This window comes from Podarcis cretensis (assembly GCF_951804945.1).
Source record: "Podarcis cretensis genome assembly, chromosome: 1".
In the NCBI taxonomy this organism is placed as follows: Eukaryota; Metazoa; Chordata; class Lepidosauria; order Squamata; family Lacertidae; genus Podarcis; species Podarcis cretensis.
The window spans coordinates 52,107,603-52,130,704 of NC_137170.1; the positions used below are offsets into that span (position 1 = coordinate 52,107,603).

At 42.3% G+C, this 23,102-nt stretch overlaps 1 protein-coding gene across 3 annotated transcripts in view; it reads left to right on the forward strand.

The window, feature by feature from the left end:
* Window positions 1-23,102, forward strand: part of AMBRA1 (autophagy and beclin 1 regulator 1) — a 160,182-nt gene that overhangs the window by 74,363 nt on the left and 62,717 nt on the right. For all 3 annotated transcript variants that reach the window (XM_079950766.1, XM_079950768.1, XM_079950767.1), the window contains 2 exons: window positions 1,199-1,279; window positions 1,364-1,464. In XM_079950766.1, coding sequence (XP_079806892.1) covers window positions 1,199-1,279; window positions 1,364-1,464 — 182 coding nt within the window. The remainder of the gene's footprint in view (window positions 1-1,198; window positions 1,280-1,363; window positions 1,465-23,102) is intronic.

The window sequence follows — 23,102 nt, forward strand, 5'->3', positions numbered from 1 at the left end:
ACTGCTTTGCTGGATCAGACTAGCATTCCACCTTCCGGCAGTGATCACCCAGATGCTCCTGCAGAGCTATGGGAAAGGCACTGGTGAGCAGCTAACTTGAGTGCCACTTTGAGAAGGTGCACTAAGGCACCACTAGCTTGTGCCTGGTGCTGGCTGAGAAATGTACAGCTATCCTTTCACACGACAGGGCAATAGCATTGCTGTATTATATGAACACTAAGTAAGAACTGACTTGTTGAATCCTGTGTATGAACCTTGTATGAATAAATGACTTAAGACTCAACATAGCTGGGGGCGGGGGGCAGGGGAACTGCCTCTTTCAAGAAGAGGAGGAGTTCACATCCAGAAAGGATGACATTTTCTACCTCTTTGAGCAAAGACCTAGACAATACCCACCTGGTGGTGCTCTTGTTGCCTTTCAGAAACACTCTTCAGAGGAGTACGAATGCCACCATCTTTCACTGGGGTTTATCTTAGGCATGGGAGAATCAAAATGAAATGTTAATGTTTGAATTAAATAGAATAGAATAGGAGCCTTTAAAATTTTAGTAGTGGGCTCCTGAAACATACCAGGGTAAAGTGTTAGGAAGAGAATTGTGTAGGTTTAGTGTTAAACTGTATGGCATATGGCGCACATGTCTTCCTTGCAGGTGCTCTTAAATGGTGGTGCACAATTGATCTGCTGCTTAATGAGATGGAGATGTTTTGGAATGGGAAGCATGAACAGTAACTTGTTTTTTCTCTGCAAGCCTGTGGAGCCTTAGCTACCTGTGTAAGGTGTTGGAGTAAAAGTGCATTTTATAGAACCCATGTTCATTCAAAGCAATATGTGGAGGCAACTAAATACTGTATGTTCAGGACATACAAGTGTCTCTCCTGTCTCTCCTCAGTTTTAATATTTTATTTAGGAAAATTGCCAAAATAGGAATATTGGTCCAGATTATAATGGAGGGAGTAGTGGATTATTCCACAGTTTGTCCTACTTCTTGCTCACATGTGAGGCATGAGTGAGATCAGTGTATTAAATTGGTGACCTTTACTGTAGCGCAGTAGAAATGGGAGTAGATTTTTAAAAGTTGTAAGCAGATTGCTTGACATTGGTTCTGTATTGATCATGGTGGCTGGCTTAGAAGAGTTCTCGTATCTTAACCTGACAATGTGGAATCTGTAATTAACATATTCTTTATTCCTCCTTAAGGGACAATGGAGACAGATCAAGACATCGAGCTCCTCGGAATGCCCGCATGTCTGCCCCATCCCTTGGGCGCTTTGTCCCCAGGTAAGACCTGCACATGTGGCATTGCTTTAACCCTGGTCTCAGTGGTTTGGCAGTATTTTTCATGGATTCTGTCTCCCCTTCTAGGCGTTTCTTGCTGCCAGAGTACTTGCCTTATGCTGGGATTTTCCATGAGCGGGGACAGCCTGGTTTGGCCACTCATTCCTCTGTTAACAGGGTTTTGGCAGGTAAGGATCTCCTGCTCTTTTTTTTTGAATCTGATACTTATATAGGTGAGCTAGGATGGGTATGAAAATCAAAACTGACATGGCTGTAATCTATAAACGCAAAGATAGACTCCAGAATGACTGTATTATCCATTTGTGCACATTTTTCGTAGTTACTGATAGCACATTCTTTTGGAAAGAAAGCTGCATGCAGGGAAATCCTAGAATTGAATTCAAGAACAAGGATAAGCAGAACAATTTTTGAAAACTTCTTTTCAAAAGCATAAGTGTTTCTGTTTCTTTTTCTCTTAAAAATTAACATTCTGACAAGCTAATGATCAGTTTGCTGCAGGTCCCTCTAATTCAATTATAGGGCTGTAAAATGTTCTGGGCTGTAAAACTTCTCAAGAGCAGTTCAGATTCAATTAGGATCCTAATAGGTGCATATTAAAACTTTGGCAATATATACGAATATTGCACAGCCAACTAGAAAGTACTTTGTCTGAGTAGGTAGAAGGTAGATAAAATGAGATTTTTTTGTGATGACAGAATTTCTATAGAGGTGGTTCATAGACCTTGAATTTGGTATTTGTTAGTACCTAATGCAATAATGATCTAATGTTTGTCTAGATTAAACTTATAGCAATGTGCTCTTGGATTTTAAAGGGTGCTGTAGTAAGCTAAATAAGCATATTCTTTTTCAGAGACTTTCTTGCCTTATTGATCTCTTGGAAATCCTCTAACATAGAGATGGCCAACACAATGTCCTTCAGATGTTGTTGGACTACAACTCCCATCATCCTTGATGGCTAGGTCTAATGGGAGTTGTAGGCTAACAACATACAGAAGTCTACCTCTATTGTAATATATTTATTCTGTGGCATTCTGATGAAAAGGTATAGAGCTGGTCTACGTTTTGTGTATGCTGTTAGTATAAGAAGACTATAACCAAGAGCGTGATGTCTGTGAATAGGTATGCCAAATAAAATCTGGGCACATATTTATTAATGATAATAATACTGTTGTCCACTTACTAATAATGTGTTCCTAACCTCACTTATGTGGGACTAAGACCCATTGAATAGGAGTAGACATGATATGGGGATAGTTTGCTTTGTCTTATCTAGTAAATTAAACTTCTGGGAATAAGGGGAGGGCCATTCCATCCACCCCACCCTTTCAGATTCCATATGGTTCAAAAATTTTTGAGAGGCTCTTTGTTTGACTGGCATTGTTCTTTAGTCATTAAAGTTTTTTGTTTCAAGTCTTTTGCTATTCCAGACTGAGGGTAGGAGTCTCCCTCTACCAGATAAGGGCACTTTTAACTTTCTCCCTCCTCTTTGTTGAGGAAGTGATCTTGTCACTTTGCTCATCTGTAGAAAGGAGACTTTACCAGGTATGATACAATATCCCCATTTCTTACATTTTTCTTGCAACACTTTAAGGTTGCTAAGCACCTCTTTGCTAGTGCTTGTTGCTTTTCGACTAGATGCATCCTTTCCCTATTCTGGTTTTCTGTGTGGGATTTTGTCGTAGGAATATGGAAATAGCTCACCAGGAGATGATGATAATTTGCTGCCAGGCAACGCTGCCGAATTTCCCCCCTGCTCTGCTTAGCTGGAGACATCTGCTTCTGCTCCCTGTTAAGAATCTTTCAGCTGCTTGTGGTGATAACAAGAAATGTTACCTAGTTTTGAGGGTGAAAGGCAAATTCTTCTAGCTGCTAGTAGCTGTCTCCTTTCATGTTCCTTTGATGGAGTGTGCTTATACTTGTTGATATCTTTGAACCTAGGCATTGGATACAAGTAAATATTTGGCACCCCAGAAAGGCATTTTGGGAACCTCCCCATCAGAACAAGATAACATTTGAATTGCCTTACCTACCAACAGTGCTAGGCATATAAATACCATTACTTTAAATAAAAATACACTCTGATTTTCTAGGTACTCTATTGTTGTTTCCTTATGTGATCACTACAGTAGAGATTAACACTGAACTAAATTCACATTTGAATTATCCAGCTACGGCAACACCGTTCATACTCGCTTTAATATCCTGTAGTTAGCAATGGGATGACTGGGGGGTCATAGATTGAAGCTGAATTCAGATAGCACAAGTATTCTTGGGTGGAACTATACCTGCAGGTATAGGGCGGTATATAAATTCAATAAATAATACAGTGCTACCTTGGTTTACGAATTTAATCCTTTCTGGAAGTCTGTTCTTAAACCAAAGCCGTTCTTAAACTGAGGTGCGCTTTCCCTAATAAGGCCTCCCGCCGCCAGTGCCCTCCACCATTCGGCTTCCGTGCATCTTCTGAAGCAAAGTTCACTAACCAGAACACCTGCTTCCAGTTTTGTGGAATTCGTTCACCAAATAGTTTGTTAACAGGGCTGTTCGTAGACCAAGGTACCACAGTACAGTGGTACCTCGGGTTACATACGCTTCAGGTTACATATGCTTCAGGTTACAGACTCCGCTAACCCAGAAATAGTGCTTCAGGTTAAGAACTTTGCTTCAGGATGAGAACAGAAATTGTGCTCCGGTGGCGTGGCAGCAGCCGGAGACCCCATTAGCTAAAGTGGTGCTTCAGGTTAAGAACAGTTTCAGGTTAAGAACAGACCTCCGGAACGAATTAAGTACTTAACCCGAGGTACCACTGTAATAAGGTTGAAGCAGTTTTTCGGAAAGGAGTCTCACCCCTGTGATATCAGAGACCTCTTGACAGGGATCCCCTAAAGGGCCACCACTCATGTCAGTCCTTTCAGTAAAGAGCCTCCTCTTGGGGAGGCATCTGAGAGTAAGTTGACTACTGAATCAGTATCCAAGTCGCCAGGGACACACGAGAGGCTGGTGCAAACAAATCTCCCTGGCCCAGCCCACTAGCAAAAGTGTCTATTTGCCCAGACCAGAGATGCCTGTTGTTTGCCATGCTATGGCTTGTACCCACCACACTTCAAAAGGAAGAGACAGGGACTATGCAGGCAATATTCTATCCAATTAAATTGCGATGCATCCTACACCATTTAACCATTAGCACCACCAGTTCCTCCTTGCAAACCACAGCCTCTTCTCATAGACTAGAACAGGAGAGCTTTTGTGTAATATCACAGTTGATGCTAAGCATATGACAAAACATATCATTTAACAGCAATAAGAAGAGTCTTGCTAAATTGCACCTCTTCTTTTAGTTTGCATCTCTAAACTGGGAGTGTGTGTGTCACAATTTGGTCCAGCATGCAGAAAAACAAGTTGTGAAACTTATCAAATGCCAAAAAATTAATGTGTCTAAATTTTTTGGCCCAGGCCAAATAGCCCTCTTAGGCCCCCACCCCCCTGAATGACACTGTGTCTGCCTACCTGGCAACTAAGAGTGCTATTAGAGATCTTTCTCTGGGTGCCCTTTCCAGTGGTATTTAGGTTAGGTGATGGCTGCCGGAAGGAGGGCCTTTTCTTTTATTGTATCCCATGTATGGAAGGTGACATCTGCCTTCCACCTTCTCTGTAATGCTTCGGAAGCCAGACAAACTTTGTCCTGATGCTCTGGGCTTTTTGTAGCTGATTTATATTCAGTTATGTTCTCACAATATCTGTATGCTTGTTTTGGCTTAATAGTTTGGTTTACGGCTTTGGGGGTTATTTTCTTTGTTTGATGCAGTGGTGTACTTTTTGTTTTATCTACTGGTTTATCCCTTCAGTAATGGTTTTGATTTTTTTTTAAATTGTGCTCATGTCATATATGTTGAAAAGGCTCATTTGCAGTATTCAAACCAGGATTTGGAAATCATCTGAATACAGCAACTGTGGTTTGTAAGAAATGATTTCCTGTTAGGGAATTCTGCATCTGTACATGGCTCTTTAATTGATTATCCACTCACTTTTTATGTAAGCTACTCATTCAAGTGAATGAGTTGTGATACATTTCACCCCAGTAGGAATCTGAACTGCTGTTTAAACGCCTTAGGTAAATGGACAATTAGTGGTGGTATGCTGGCTATATTCTGGCTGTTGCTTCAATAATTAACCCAATTACCTTTTACTTTTTTCTTTAATGATGAAAGTGAGCATGTTAACAAGCTGGTTTAGTTGCCTTGGAAACCATATTCCAAGTAGCTACTCAGACTTTCTCAGTGTTCTGGAATGACACTTCTTCTGCATTCAACCCTTTTAATACTAAATTTTCTCCCTTCAATTAAGGGTCTCTGGTAAGACGGATTTTGTGTTATAATCTCCTAGGTTCTATTACCCAGAGCCAGTTTCTCTGGTACTATTAGTTGGACAGCAAAACCAGTATGTGGCATTTTATTGAGCATTTCACCTAGTTTTGCTAAGATGGTGTTTAATTAATGAATGACAAATGTACAAGGTCACATGTACCCTTATATAAAGCACTGAGTTCAACAAATATTGCAAGTTCCTGCCTTTCCTCTCTTTTGTTTCTCTGATGTCATCTTGACTTGTTGGGACTTTCACCATAATGTTATGTCACTAAGTGTATTATAAAACAGGGCCAACCATCACTTTTAAAATTCTAAACCTGTTCTGTGTTGATACCTGTATAGAAGTGAGTCAAATACTACCAAGCCTATTGTAAGACAGGTTTTCTGCAAATGAAATAATTGATGTAAGATATTTGATACTTCTGCTGTCTCAGATGACCTCTTCTAAGCAGTAAACACAAGCTGACACTTAGTGATCCTTGATAAGGTAGTTGTAGTCCATGGTGCAGCTAGGCCAATTGGCATACTTAACTTTAACCATCTGCTGTGCTGGGGGCAGAATCACACAGGATGTCAAAAATGAATTGACAAATCATCTGCATATTAATTAATGCACTGAGACTCATTGGGTGAATGCATAAACTTTAAGTGTTGAGTTTAATCCATAATAAACTGGCCAGTTCCCATGGTTTATAGTAGAGCATAGCCAACTTTTACTTACATCAATGTACAGTGGACAAAAACGGAATCTGGAGAATGGTAAAACTAAAGATGCACTTTACAGTACAGTGGTACCTTGGGTTACATACGCTTCAGGTTACAGACTCCGCTAACCCAAAAATAGTGCTTCAGGTTAAGAACTTTGCTTCAGGATGAGAACAGAAATCGTGCTCCGGCGGCCCGGAGGCAGCAGGAGGCCCCATTAGCTAAAGTGGTGCTTCAGGTTAAGAACAGTTTCAGGTTAAGAACAGACCTCCAGAACGAATTAAGTACTTAACCCGAGGTACCACTGTGTTTAAAGTGATGTCTGAACCCAGCTTGTGTCTTAAATGTGCTGATGTTCCTGTTTCCCTGTTCTCCATTTTGATCTTTGCATTCTGAAGATTAATGCAACAGTATGGAGGATAGTCTTTTGAGCAGTCCTGGTTTGTGTTCAGAAGGATACACCAAAAGAATCTAGGAATATGCAAATGTTTTTAGCATTCCTGTGTCTCCTTTTACATGGGAGGAGATATTCTGTGACAGCATGTCTCTGTCACTGTAGAGAGGAGAACGTTAGGAAATTATTAGCTTTCTGTTTGGTAATTATCACTATCATATGGGGAAGTGGATACTGGCATCATGATTACATTGCTAATGACAGATCAGAGGATGTCATTTCACTGCTTTTTCAGACTATGAATATAGACCTTTGGCCTTCCTGTTTACTTATTCAAGAATTCTCTTACTAGGAGTTAAGAGAGACTTTTTTGAAAGATCTAAGCAAGGACAAGTTGGTCAAAAGGTTTTTGAGGTGCTGCATGCAGCTTTCTTCAGTGAATAGTTTTATTTGAATGAATATAGCTGCTTGTTGAAGCTTTTTTCAGATGTCATTAGTTTAGTTTGAAGTCCAGAACAAAAGTATAGTAACTGGCAGAAGCTAGCTGAATGGCAAGGCTGCTTCACTGGAAATAAACACCTGAAGAGTGAGTAAACCGGTTGATCTTTTGCTGTGTGTTGCTACTTCTGCTATTTGAGCCAGTAGTTCCTCCAAGTTCTTCGCATTATTTTTTTCTTAATAGGGACCTAATGATATGTTGAAGGCAGCTGACCACCAACTCACCAGTCCCTGCCTTACTAAGTGTCTTATGGAAGTTTTTTTTAATGCTTTCACTCAAGACTTAATCCCAACTTTACTCTGAGGAAAAGATAGGCAGTTGCTTGGTTTTGTTAGCTGTTTTATCTTTTAAAAAGTTGACAGTGTTGTCATTCCTGTGGACTAGATAAAGCAGGTGGGTATTTCTCTGTGCTTTCATATTCTACAATTGGTTCTGAGGAAAGGGGCTGAGGTGAGAGTCAGGAGCCTGTTTGGAAGAGAATATAGCTCACAGGCCCCTTTCTAATTAGCATCCTTCCTCCTGATCTTTACATTGCTTGCTATTGTGACTTGGGGCTTATGCCAACCAAGTATTATTTAATAATTCTCTTTGATGTCTTTTGAAAGAAACTAACGAGCAAGGCCTAATTATGGAGAACCTTTTGTTTTTCAATCCTTAGGCTGGTGTAAACATAACACTGGCTCTCGGGTTTCTGTTTTGCTAGGTATGGTAAGCAATCTCTAGAATGTGTCATCACAATCACAGTAGCCAACAATGCAAAATAATTTCTTAATCATTGCTAATCATTATGAATTTAGGAATTATTAATCATTACAAATTTCCTAAGCAGGCTGGAGAGCCAGCATTGCACCTATGCTGCCCCTGTTTCAATGAGACTAAGCATTCAATTAGATGCACTAATGGAAGTTCTGTGTTTATACATGATGGGTGGTTCCATGCATAAAGAAGGGAATAGGGGCTTGATTTTAAAAGCAAAAGGGGCACACAGACAAGGACTTCAGTAGAAACCTCTGTGTACATCTCAATACTGGAATTGTTCTTGGTTGGTTTTGCACTCAGAAAGCTCCTTTTATCTTTAAAACTGAACTATTCTGGATAGTGGTCATGATGTGCATGTTTTTTATTCCACCATCTGTCACAAAATATGTGGTGTATTGTGGGCAAGCTAGGGTTTACAATTCCATCATTATAGTATAACATGCTGGATCCCTGTCAAATAACCATATATTTAATGTACTTTTATTAAAATAATAATGTATTATTTATACCCTGCCCATCTGGCTGGGCTTCCCCAGCCACTCTGGGCAGCTTCCAAAAAAATATTAAAATACTGTAATAGATGAAACATTAAAAGCTTCCCTAAACAGGGCTGCTTGCTTCTATTGTCCTTTTTGTGTTCTTGCTACAGTCATTAGGATTTAAATAAAAATACCAATATATAGCCTTCTTAAAAAACAAATAAACCCATATAGTACTTGTCTATAGGCATGGGAGAGACAGACCAGGGCTTGAAATAGAAAACAAATATATTGTAATTATTTTGAAATAGTTTTTATTAAAGATTTTCTTAGTTTACAAAATTATGTGCATCGCTTTTTTTCAGTTTGTGTTTTTTACAGATCAATTACATTTGTTGTGAGACATTGGTGATACTGTAATTTGTTAAAGCTTAAAAATAATATAAATAATATTTATTCACAGGTTGATTACATAGCAGTAGTTGATAACTGCATATAGTACTGTTGCTTTAAATAGGTGTTTGTGCAGCAGTAACCACCACCAGCACCACCACCACTAGCCCATTACCATTTCAGCTCTACCCTTAGTTAAATTACAGACTGGTAAGGATGCATCAGGTGGCGCTGTGGGTTAAAGCCTCAGCGCTAAGGGCTTGCCGATCGAAAGGTTGGCGGTTCGAATCCCTGCGGCGGGGTGCGCTCCCGCTGCTCGGTCCCAGCGCCTGCCAACCTAGCAGTTCGAAAGCACCTCCGGGTGCAAGTAGATAAATAGGGACCGCTTACCAGCGGGAAGGTAAACGGCGTTTCCGTGTGCGGCTCTGGCTCTGGCTCTGGCCAGAGCAGCGATGTCACGCTGGCCACGTGACCCGGAAGTGTCTCCGGACAGCGCTGGCCCCTGGCCTCTTAAGTGAGATGGGCGCACAACCCCAGAGTCTGTCAAGACTGGCCCGTACGGGCAGGGGTACCTTTACCTTTACCTTTAAGGATGCATCAAAGTCTTCTCTTCCTCACAGACTTTTTACATGGTCTTCACCAGAAGTCTTGTCTCTAGTTGGATATTTGCTGTTTTTGCTACCTGCTGATATAGTGGCCTTAGCAATTCCCAAAGGAGGGCTGTTGCAGTCTTCTTCCCTTCTTTGCAAACTGTCTTAGCTTCTGCCTTTATTGATTTCATCTTTAGGGCATTGGCGCTCTCCTCTTTGTCATCTGCTAGTTAACTACCAGACTTCTTCATCTCCGGGTCCCTCTGTGGGCTCCCCCTGGCGGTTGCTATTGCTTTTTCCAGTTTCTGACTCTCTCAGGTTTGATTTTCACTTCTTAATAAGTCTCTTGTTAAACTCATCTTTGAATCTCTTCATAGTCTCCCAAAGACTGGCCAAGTCGTTCTCTGACTTCAGACGATGAAACAGTTCGGAGCTTGTACTTTGCATTCTTTCCAGCCACAGGCTTCCAGCAATTCACCAAGTTCACACTGGAATTCCAAAATTTCATTGGTGTAGAACTATTAAATAATAGGTTTGAAAGGAATATCCACATATCATATTCCATTGAAACTTATAAAGGCTGTGGTGTCTAGCATAAATGAAACCTTCAGATTTCAGCATCGGAATCATTGGCTCTTGGTATACAGCAAGCTGAACCCCAATACAACTCTGACTTCTGTTTGAAGTACAAAACCAGGCTTTTCTTCTTTCACACACTTAATTATTTGCAATTTGAAGTTTCTAAAACAGAACATTTTAACATTTAAATTTCTCATCAGAAATATGAGGGTCACAATGGCGTAATTCCTTATTTGAACACTCAGAACTGCCAGCGTCTCATCTAGTTTAGGCTTAATGTTTCTCGTTCATGGATCTGCTGAGTGAGAGACTTCACCAAGTTCTTTTTGTTTTGTTTCAAAGAATCGTAGAATAGTAGAGTGGGAAGTTTTTATTTTACAAGGTTTGAACCCACTGCATAGCATTTGTCTCAGAGCGGTATACAATATAACACTATGATTCATTACAATTCATTACAATCAAAACATGACCAGTTAAAAACAGCAGAAAAGGCAGAATAAATAGCATCTAGTGAAACCAATTTCCATGTCAAAAGAGCAAAGGCATTAATACAGCTGTTTGGATTGCCACTTAAATTAAACTACAAATGCTCTGTTAGGCTTTGCAATAGTTACGTTAGCGGGGAAACTATTTTTGGGGAGCTTGGATCACAAGTTTGACCTGGAGGAACAGATGCAACAGGTTTGAGAGTCCTGCCAGGCTGGAGGTTCCCCATGTTTGACCTAAAGGTTGCTCAGTATCAACATAGTGAAAGAGTCAAAGCCAGAGCTCTGCCTTGTTACAGGTTTTAAAAGTGGAGCTTCCAGAGTTTTGTTCTCTGTGATTGTGTAAATAGGGAGCTGCACAGAACAACTTCTAACATGATACTGATATCGTTAAGAGAGGCTGATCAAGTGTTGTAAAGGCGGAAAGGTATTTGTGATCAAAGGGTTGCATTATTCTAAAGGTAAAGGTAAAGGTACCCCTGCCCGTACGGGCCAGTCTTGACAGACTCTGGGGTTGTGCGCCCATCTCACTCAAGAGGCCGGGGGCCAGCGCTGTCCGGAGACACTTCCGGGTCATGTGGCCAGCGTGACATTGCTGCTCTGGCGAGCCAGAGCCGCACACGGAAACGCCGTTTACCTTCCCGCTAGTAAGCAGTCCCTATTTATCTACTTGCACCCGGGGGTGCTTTCGAACTGCTAGGTTGGCAGGCGCTGGGACCGAGCAGCGGGAGCGCACCCCGCCGCGGGGATTCGAACCGCTGACCTTTCGATCGGCAAGCCCTAGGCACTGAGGCTTTTACCCACAGCGCCACCCGCGTCCCGCTACTGCTTTATTATTCTACTGCTTCACTATCTTGCCAAAAATGCATCTTTCTAGTTATCAGTAAGCTGGAAGGGATGTGTATTTGCAGCATTGCTCCAATCTTTGTGGGCGATGAAGCCCCTTGGGACTTTGTGTCTCTTTGTAGGCGTTAAAGCTCACTTAGTCAGCCATAAAAGTACTTTCTCACATTCTGTTGGATCTTTTAAGAGGGCATTACCCGCAGCACACAGTTTTTGCACGGAGGAAAATAATGACTAATGCGCGAAGCCCCTTGAAACTACAGTATGCATGAGTTTGTGATCCCCCCCTCCCTTAGTGGTTCACAGTAGCACCATAGATGGGCAATTGAAAAAGCATTAAAAAAAACTTTTTCCATGCAAACTTGAAGGCTAGCAAAAAGATAAAGGTATACCCCACTCAATCTATCAAAATTGGAGGGCACTCCTATTTTATTCACACACACAGTATATCCTTTCTAAGTATGAATGCTCTCAAGATGACCTTATGACCAGGGAATTTGTACACTTTATAACTTTATTTTAAAATGTATGGAAGCCTGTATTTGAATATTTTGTGCAAATATTGTTATTCATTTCTGTTCCTTGAGCAGGCAGTGAATACATAACTCAGAGATGATGAACAAAGGGTAGGATCTTAGTTGATCATTACAGTGAAGCTTCACATTGATCACACCATTATTTCTTTGTTTTACAGAGCTCATAATCAGGTTTAGGGAAGCTTTTTGTTAAACAGAAATGAAGATCATATGGATTTGATTAGGCCTTGAACAATGCTGCATGTACAAGCCATTGATCTCATAAACTATTTCTTTTAAAATTACAGTGGTGCCCCGCAAGACGAATGCCTCGCAAGACGGAAAACCCGCTAGACGAAAGGGTTTTCCGTTTTGGAGGTGCTTCGCAAAACGAATTTCCTATGGGCTTGCTTCGCAAGATGAAAATGTCTTGCGAGTTCCTGCGGGTTTTTTTCCCTCCCCCCTTTTTCTAAGCCGCTAAGCCGCTTAACAGCTGATCCGCTAAGCCGCTTAACAGCTGATCCGCTAAGCCGCTTATCAGCTGATCCGCTAAGCCGCTAAGCCGCTTATCAGCTGATCCACTAAGCCGCTAATAGCGCTAATCCGCTAATGGGCTTGCTTCGCAAGACGAAAAAAACGCAAGACGAAGAGACTCGCGGAACGGATTCTTTTCGTCTTGCAAGGCACCACTGTAAATGATCTTAAAACGCATCTGGTGACCAGTCTTTTGTATTTATTTCTGCCATCACATGTGATTCCCCTTGTAGCTGTATCCTTTTCATGTGTTCACACGGAAAGACTTTAGGTTGGTAGTATATGGATCCTTTCAGTCCGGCTGTAGGTAAGACAACTGCTCCATAAATATCTGAGGCCAGTAAGATTATTTAGGGCATGTACATGCAGGACTAGCTCTAGGATAGTATGTAGTTCTACCTCCTAGACCAAAAGGGTTAACAGCCTCCAGCATTTCTTTAAGGGCGATATGCTGCCTTTGAACAGCCCTGTTCATCTTGACTTGCAGGTGTGTAACCCACAATTGTACTGGGAGACCAGACCTTGGATTGGGAGAACTACATTTCAGTATGTACAACACATTGGTCTTCAGCAAAAGGATGCCTACCATCTTGCATGGATCCACTCCATTTCTTAACTGCAACTGGGGGTAGGGTGGAGAGCTGATCAGCAACCATTGGAGGAAACCCCGAGCTCCCGCCAAGATTAGCGAGAACTGGAGCACCATGGTGTCAGAAGGCAGGGCAGTAGGCAGCAGTTTCCATTTAACTCAGGTGATGAAATGGAACAGGCTGTCCTTGTGTCTGAGGCTGCTGGGAACTCTTCTCACTATAAGTCAACAGGCACTCATCCCTGGCAGGTACAGTGGTGCCTCGCAAGACGAAATTAATCCGTTCCGCGATTCTCTTCGTCTAGCGGTTTCTTCGTCTTGCGAAGCAAGCCCATTGACGGCTTAGCGGATTAGCGCTATTAGCGGTCTAGCGGCTTTTAGCGATCAGCTGAGAGGCGGCTTATCAGCGGAACAGCTGATAAGCGGCTTAGCGGCTTAGGAAAGGGGGGGGAAAGCGAAAAAAAACCCGCGGGAACTCGCAAGATTTTTTCGTCTTGCGAAGCAACCCCATAGAGAAATTTGTTTAGCGAAGCGCCTCCAAAACGGAAAACCCTTTCGTCTAGCGGGTTTTCCATCTTGCAAGGCGTTCGTCTTGCGGGGCACCACTGTAGATTGGTGCATACGTGCCGCTGAGTTTTGCTGTTGCTTCTCTGCTGCTGCTGTTACTGTGTTCCCTGCCTCTAGTTTGGTTGGACTTTAGTTTGGGAGCTGCAATGAATACATGATCTGAAAAGTCTTCTGATAATTCACAATCAAATATTGTCCTTGTGAAGAGAATTCCATGTGTAGAAGAGCATTAATACACAGTCTCCTGGTGTCTTCCATGCTGTGTGTGGACATCTGAATAAATGTTTTTTTTTTTTATTCCACGTGCACCATGTAACTGTTGGCAGGGCCCAGGGAGCTTTTTACAATTGGAAGCAGACTCTGTATGGGTGCGTGTGTTTGCTTCATGCGAATAAAGAGCCACATCTTCAACTTTCTATTTTTCTATTGTTTCCTTATGGGACTCCATGTGGCAATGTCTTATTTGTTTGCATGCTTGAGTTGCTATGCTTTTAATTTGTGTTGGATGTTTGCTTTACCTTTGTCTCTTCAGTAAGTTCTCTCCTTACATAGTGCTTTTTTAGGGGTGGGTGGGTAATCTGCAGTCTCTTATACCAGATTCCTTCCTTCCTTCCTTCCTTCCTTCCTTCCTTCCTTCCTTCCTTCCTTCCTTCCTTCCTTCCTGTTCTACCAAGTCAACAGGCTTAGCTGTCTTTTCTTTAATCTGCTGTTATTCCTACTTTATTTTAACTTTGTTTCTTTTGGAATTGCCAAGAGTGCAAAAGATATACTTGTGGTCAGGTTGACAGCAGCATTTTCTGGGTCAAGTACTGTGATGGGATAATGAGCTGCTTGTGCGTAAAAGCTTGATCCCTCAGAGATTACTCAGTGTAGTAAATCTCTGCCTTGAGCGGAGCCCTTTGGCATGGCTCCGTCAGTCGCTGGTAGAATCCGACAGTGGGCGTCTGCGGAAACGTTTCCAACATAAAAGCTGTTTAACGGAAACGCGTCTCCTGGATTCTCTGCGTGACAGTTTCCGGCGAGGGATGGGGGTCCCTAAAGGGGGTCCTGATACCTCCTCACTGTTCTCACTGGAAGTATCCCAGAGCCTCCCCTCCGACTCCCGTTCCCTTGGAGCTCCTGCACCCCCCCTACTGGTTCCCTCTTCTGCTGTAGTGTCTCTGCTATTCTCCTGGAGCCTTTCCACCACCTGTTCTTCCGATGGCAGTTCCCTGACAAGTACACTCTATATGCATTGGGCCCTCCGACTCACTTGCAAAAGAAGACACAGATTTACATAAAATTTCCGTACGTTTTGTGTCATATACAAACTTGTATCATCTTTTGCAGGTGGAGAGGAGGGTCCACCACATACAAACTGCATCAGTGTCCTTAGACTTTTAGAATGAGCAGGATGCTTGGTGGTCCTAAATCTGTAGTTTCTTGGCCTGTGAAAAGTTAATTTATTTTTCTTTTTTATGTTGCTCTGTACATTCTATTATAAACTACTATGGAATTTATAGTCAGTTATCTTGATAGATGTAGCTGTAGTAGACATTTTTTTCTTACTAACAGTAGTAGCTCATTTCTTTTCCTGTCAAAATTTCTTACTATTTCCTGTTAGCAACTTGTTCAAAGAAAAATGTTGCTGTTATGCTGGATAGCCACTTTGTGGTCAGTTCTGCTTAGTGGTGTTTTGAAATATGTTGAACTAATTCAAGTTGGATTAAGGTCAACTCTGCCCTGAAAAGAAATTCAACTTACTTGAAATATGCTTTTTTTGTCTGCCAAGGGCTAAAAGCTGAGTAGCTCCTATGTATTTTGCCCTAAGCTGAGGTTTGATTTATAACTTGCCTGAGACATATTTTTCAACTCTATGACTTAAACAAAAATAAATAAATAAATCCAACCCCAACCCCTGGATCGTGATCTGATATAGACAGGCACTCCTAAACTTACTGACTTCCAATGGACTTAAGTCTGTTTGAGATTGTGGTCATAATATATAAAGAGATAACATACTTCTCTCCTGGCTTGTGTATCTATTATTCAATTCTGTTAAATCCTGCTGAGTTGTAAATTCTGCTGAGCCACTAGCATAAGCAGATATTGGATAAATTAACCATTTAACTAGGTACTGACATGTAATTCTACCTGTTGTCCTGAACTGTACATCCAAGCACTTTAACTCGCTGGATTTTCTGCCTGTTAAGTAGCTTTCCTTTTCTTTTGTATTGGTATAAATTTCACATCACAGATGGCACTAATGTTTATTCAGGGCCTTCCCTAAAGCCCACAGATCTTCATCCTTCCAGCTTATTTTTATTTTTATTTTTAATGCTTGTATCATTCCTTTGTATCACAGGTAGTCAAGTTTAGCTCATAAATTTCCTTTCCCCACAAACCAGAATGAACAGTGACCATGTTAAAACAGTAAGTATGGTCACGCCTTAGGAGCTAACTGGTTTATGGTGCCATGAGATTTTTATAACTTTAATTTCTTGGGGCAATGGTATAAATTGGGACACTATGAATCTACTTCCTGAGATGGAAAATAAAAGTTTCCAGCTAGGCCCCAGAAGACCTAGGTCCCACCCTGTACAGTCAACAACTTCTGGCTGCATTTCAACCATTTTCAAGAAGGTTGAGTCACCTGCTACTTTTCAGGTCCCGAGAAGGCCCTGTTTCCATTCCACCTGGTTATTGTAAGAACTTCGCAATAGAGTGGTGCTTTGGGTTAAACCACAGAGCCTAGGACATGCCAATCAGAAGGTCGGCGGTTTGAATCCCCGTGACAGGGTGAGCTCCCATTGCTCGGCCCCAGCTCCTGCCAACCTAACAGTTCGAAAGCACGTCAAAGTGCAAGTAGATAAATAGGTACCGCTCCAGCGGGAATGTAAACGGCGTTTCCGTGCGCTGCTCTGGTTCTCCAGAAGCGGCTTAGTCATGCTGGCCACATGACCCGGAAGCTGTACGCTGGCTCCCTCGGCCAATAAAGCAAGATGAGTTCTGTAACCCCAGAGTCAGCCACGATTGGACCTAATGGTCAGGGGTCCCTTTACCTTTACCTAATGCAGGAGTTTGCTGTGTTTTCTTCCTCACTTGTCCCTTATTCCTTTTGTGTTCTGTATTTTTAGATTATAAGCCTGGGGACAGGGATTGTATTGTGTTAGCTGATATTTAAAATACTCTGGGAGTTTCTGGCTGAGATTGGGGTATAAATGCTTTAACTTGTTTAAAACCAGATCTTTTGAAAGGTGTTAGGAGTTGCTGAGGCTAGAACAGGGAACATCATTAAAACATTATCGACTCATAAAATACAGAAATATTAACAAACACAGAATTTCTTGTACTAATGTGGTCTAGTAGTTATTTATTTATTTTACTTTTTACCCACTCTTTACCATAAGGTTCCAGGGAGGGTTACAACACTGCGAAGAGGCTCTGTGTTTACATACTGGTTGTATAGGTCATTGTCAGATTGCTTAAAACTTTAGGACCAGTAGATCTTCAGATTTTTCTTACTTAAAGCTGCACTGGCTCCCGGTGGAGTACAGGATCAGGTTTAAGGTGCTGGTTTTAACCTTTAAAGCCCTATACGGCCTAGGACCCTCGTACCTACGGGACCGCCTCTCCTGGTATGCCCCACAGAGAAACTTACGGTCGTCAAATAAAAACATCTTGAAGGTCCCAAGCCACAGAGAAGTTAGGCTGGCCTCAACTAGAGCCAGGGCTTTTTCGGCTGTGGCTCCGATCTGGTGGAACACTCTGTCACAAGAGACTAGGGCCCTGCGGGACTCGACATCTTTCCGCAGGGCCTGCAAGACAGAGCTGTTCCACCAGGCCTTTGGCCAGGGCACAGCCTGACTCCCTCCCTCGGCAATCTTCGCGGAGCTCTGGCCCAACAGTTGCCAGTGGCTTGATTTGAATCAGTTTTATAATGAATGATTTTAGACTGTTGTTTGTGCTGTACTTTTGTACTGTTTTATTGTTGTTAGCCGCCCTGAGCCCGGCTTCGGCTGGTGAGGGCGGGATATAAATAAATTATTATTATTATTATTATTATTATTATTATTATTTATTTATTTATGTGCCATCCTTCATCCTATTAGAATTTGAGGTGTACAACAATTTCTTCCAATTGGGATTCCTCCTAGATATAGTCTGCTGCCCTTTGGTCTTACCTAATCACTTGATACCTCTGTTTTTATTGTCTTTCCCACTTATTTGCCACTTTTCTGTTCCTATACTATTCTGCTGTCTTGTCCCAACTTTCCCATACGCTAGCATCTGCTCAAGCTCCCTTGCCATCAAATTTGGGAAGAATCGTAAACTACTCCCTCAGGCACTGTCCTTCAGCCTAGTGTCTTTCAGACAAGGTGAATGATGCTGCTCAGGCTCAGCAGCTGGCCTGGGAGCCATCACACTGGGTAGTGGCTCTTAATGAGCACAGAGTGCTCTAGGTGTGTAATCTATAGTAGGCACGAGCTGTCAGCACTGGTTTCCCTCATGACCATCTTTACAAAAGCGGGTTTATTTAAGTTGTCAAGAACTTCATTTTTATTAATGAAGCTCCTATTCCCCTATGGGTGTGCTATTAGCCTTAACATCCCCTCACATTAGTATGAATTCAGTTCAAGTAAATACTTGTAGAGCAGAACTACTCCAGTCATACAATGCTAATCGGCTGTTGTGTATATATTTTAACTTGGGCATGTTGCTCACTGGCAATATCTTATCTTGATTTGTCAGATTTTGACTGTATGTAACTTAGAAAAATCAACCATGGGCAGGAAATCTATAGAAAGACTCAGCAGAGGAACAGAGGGGAAGGGATTGTTTGTTGGATTCATGCTACCAGTTGCTCTGCATTTCATTTGCTGCTTCCAGCATTGAAAGTTGGAGGCAAATCTCAGTAGAAAGAAAGGGACTCAATAGACTGAAAGGAAACTCAAGTGTCCTGCAGCCGAGCAATACAGGCAATTTCTTCTTCTGTTGCTGCTGCTGGTTCTTTGGTGATCACTTGTAGCCGAGTAAGATTATCTTCCATGAACATGGTCTTAACAGTGAGTCCATAAGTGACTGTGGAGGCCAATTCTGGATCCACATGTCCTTCCACAGTGGGCACATAGGTTTTTGGGTGGGAGTTGATCATGGTGAGGGTTTGCCTAATGCGCCTTCTTCTCAGCACTTATCTCCCTTTCATCCTGAGTTTGAGTATCCATGACACCTTTGGTAAAAGCTGTTCTCCAATTGGAGCGCTCACATGCCAGTGTTTTCCAATTGTCTGTGTTATACTGTATATTTTTAGATTTGTCTAGAGAGAGTCTTTAAACCTCTTTTGTTGACCACCAGCATTACGCTTTCCACTGTTAAATTGGGAATAGAATAGCTGCTTTGGAAGACGATAATCAGGCATCCACACAACATGACCAGTCCAACAAAGTTGATGTTGAAGAATCATTGCTTTGACACTGGTGATCTTTGCTTCTTCCAGTATACTGTCATTAGTTTGCCTGTCTTCCCAAGTGATATGTAAAATTTTTTGGAGACATCATTGATGGAATCTTTTGAGGAGTTGGCATTTATAAGTGGTCTATGTTTCACAAGCATACAGTAAGGTTGGTAGTACAATAGCTTTGTAAACAAGCATTTTGGTTTCCCTGCGAATGTCCTGGTCCTCAAACACTCTGCACTTCAGTCAGGAGAAAGCTGGGCACGGTAATCCAGTCAGGGGGGGTAAAAAGGCAGACTATGTTTAGGAGACCTTTTCTAGCCCCTCCCCCTATTCGGGGTGAGCAGAGTGGATCCTAAATAGGACTGCTTAGTCATGGATACAGCTGCTAAACTACTCAACTGCCTCATTCCTTGAGTCAGAACGACTGAATCTGTATCCACTGCCCATGTGCGGGTTCATGACTAGGGTCTTCCAGATTTCACGGTCCTGCCCCCGTTACCATTTGCCAATCGCCATGGGACTTTTTTTGGGTTTGGGTTTCGGATGGGTTTTTGGAAGACGCCTGTGTGTAAATTTGTTTTATTTGTGTAGGTCAGTGCACGCTGACCAACGCACAGTCTTCCACCTGTTATCTTCCACCTGTTCTGCTGCTGAGGACTTTTTGGATCATTCTTTGTCTAGCTGCTACCCTTTCACGTTACCGCCTTGGGTGACCTTGCTGGGAGTACAAGACTTCCGATGGCTTCGCTCACAAGCGTCATAGGAACATGCAAACCCACTCACCATGACACGGTGATGATCCAGTGTGTGAGATAGGCAATGTGCATCCACTGCGACTCACCTTCCATTTCTTTCTGGGGGCTACTTTAAATGGGTACACAGTGCACCTGATAGTGAGGACATAAAGCCCCAAATAAAAACTCTCATTGGGGCAAGAAAAGCATTGAGACAAGCCTTAAGCCTAGTAGGGAAGACATCTCTTTTGTCCCTCCCTTACCCACTCTAAATCGAAATGCAAAAAACAGCAAGAAGGCAGCCCTTAAAGTAAGTGAGGAAGGCACGTTGCCTTTACACTTCCCCTCCTATCAAAATGCTCTTCATGTCTGGAAAGGCATCTCCCCTCACTGCTTCTCCCACCCCTACATCAAAATGTCATTTGGGTTAAGAAAAGGGGGAAGACAGCCTCCTCACTCCACCCCCCCCCATAAATACACTTTCCGGTTGTAGTAAAAGTGGGAAGGCAAACCATGAGTGGGGCAGGGAAACTATCACCACTCCTTATTGGTCCCTCTGAGGAGGGGAAGAGTTCACTGCCCAATTAGTTGGAGTGGAAGAGCACAACTCTTGCATCTGCAGGAATATAATATTTCTCTATAGTTAAAATTAAAATTAATTAATTTTAATAAAGCTCAGAGACTGTGGACGGCAGTGAAGGCCTTTGTGTGCAACAGGTTGGTGACTCCACCATATTCCTTCAGTCTTCAGAATCTTGGGTAAGTTTAACCACTCTCTCAGTTATGCCCACACAAGCTGAGACAATGAAACAATGCAGAGCACCTTTTTGTGTGCTTCTATGAACAGATGTAGAAGTCCCCTGAGGACCTGGAAACACCTAAGCCAGAGCGGAGTTTGGAAAGGCAAGATAGCTTATGTGTTGGAACAGCTTTCGGTGGTTCACGTTAGGTTCTTAGAAGTCTGAGCATTTGGCATGTATTTTGCCTCATTTTTGTCTTGAGCTAAATGCTGTTTAAAACATCAGCAATAGCTCCCCCTTAGCATTAAGGACAAGGCAGTTGAGAAATTGGGACAAAAATAGTTACATTTGCTCTATGGAATAGTTCTCTCACACAGCCCTTGATATTCTTCTTTGACAGAAATAATGCTTTGTGGGAGAGAGCGCTCTCACAATAATTTGGTGAGATTAGAACATTAACATAAATATTTTGGACTCTGTCATCTTGAGCCATTGACCCTACAGCAGGAAAATGAAGAGTTCTATAAAGATGGTTTGTCAGTGAAGCTCTATAGTTAGTTAAAGACTCTATAGCAAGCTTCCCTTATTAGTAGTCAGTAAAGAATAGCTACTGTGATTGCTCTCCAGTTGTTTCCTACAAGAAGAAAATATACAAATTAAAGTTTACTAGAAGAAGGGTAGTCCCTTTGTCCTGCACTGCAAGGCTTGCCATGTGAAGCATTTAGAATTACCAGGCATATTTCATGCTCTGAAAAGTCAGAAAGAAGGAAGAGAGAGCTTTACACAAAGAACTGCCTGCCAGGCATAGATCTTGCTCTGTTTTTGTGCAAAGTATAAACAGTGATGTGTAGACTAAAAACCAGATTTCTACAGCATTTAATGAAGATGGAAAAGTAACCAGGCAATGAGATCAAGGGGTTGAACTACAGAGAGCAGCCTTTTATATGAGAGGCTCTGTAACAACGTACAGATCAGTTTTCTAAGACCCTGCCAGTTCACAGTGATTTCAGAAGCCTGCAGAAGAACTTCACTTCTTTGCTTTCACCTATAAGTTGAAAAGGTGAATAAAGGAGATGTGTGAACCTGTACTCTTGTTAAGTGCTAGATGAGCTAGGCAAATATAAATGTCTTTAAATTTGTTTGCAGTTAGTATGAACCCGTTGTTGTTAACCTTGAATTGCAGGATAACATAATCTTATTCATTTTCCATTGTTGTCTATATCTTGTGATGTGAAAAAGGGTGGCTAAATGTGATGTAACTAAATGGGACAGTGTCTGGGTGGTGAGCCCTTCCAAGAACTCAGATTGTAGTATAACACATGCCTTCTTGCCTATATTATTACATGGAATTGAAGCTGATTTAAGGATACGGTGGTACCTCAGGTTAAGTACTTAACTGGTTCCGGAAATCTGTTCTTAACCTGAAGCGCACTTTCCCATTGAAAGTAATGGAAAAGTGGATTGATCCGTTCCAGACGATGAAAAACACCCCCTAAAACAGCAATTTAACATGAATTTTACTTTCTAATGAGACCATTGATCCATAAAATGAAGGCAATAATCAATGTACTGTACTATAAAATAAATAAGATAGTATTGTAGATGAAAAAATTAACATTTATTTTTTTCTTACAAGCACTGATTATAGTCATTGTTTGGATGGGGGTCTTTTATCCATTTTTGTAGTCACACAATCAACCAGTAGCTGAACTGAGCTCCACACAATCCCCAAAACAATGGCAGAAGGCAGAGTCCCCCAGAAGTCCCCCAAACGAAGGAACAAAGCAGAGACAAAGGCACAGGGCAGACTCACATAAATAAATCCCTTGCAGAATCCCAAAATTTTGCACTCCCCCCCCCCCAGGGTAGGTGGGCTTACCTGGTTAGGTGCCACCCATCTTTCTACAACTGAGGGTGGGGCAAGGGTTGGTAAAGGGCTTTTCAGCCAGGCTCATCTTTGTTTTCTTAACAGCTTCACTGTTCTTGGTCTTCGTTAGGTAAGTGTATCTTACCTAACTTCGGGGCTGGGATGTGACCTGCGGGGCATCCTGCAGATATCGGGGCCTGGCTCTCAGCATTCGCGGAGGCCTCCAAGAGCTCCCGCTGCTGGAGCCCAGTCGTGGAGCCTCTGCAGGCCCCGTCGATGTCCGGGTTTGACTCTGGGCAGCAGCGAGGCCTCCGAGAGCTCGGAACACTCACTTCCGGGTTAAAAACGTTTGTAACCCGAAAAACGTAACCCGAGGCGCTCGTAACCAGAGGTACCACTGTATGGAAAAACAAACTGTTGCTTGTAATAATTTCATTTACCTGCACTATCAATGGTTACCTACACGGTTCACATAGTTCCAGAGTTGCCTTGATCCAACCTGATGCCCTCCATGTGTTCTATGTTACAGTTCCCATCAGCTCCTGCCACCACAATATAGTGTTTGAATGCTACAACAATGCAGTACAGTGGTACCTCGGGTTACAGACACTTCAGGTTACAGACGCTTCAGGTTACAGACTCTGCTAACCCAGAAATAGTACCTCGGGTTAAGAACTTTGCTTCAGGATGAGAACAGAAATTGTGCTCCGGCAGCACGGCGGCAACGGG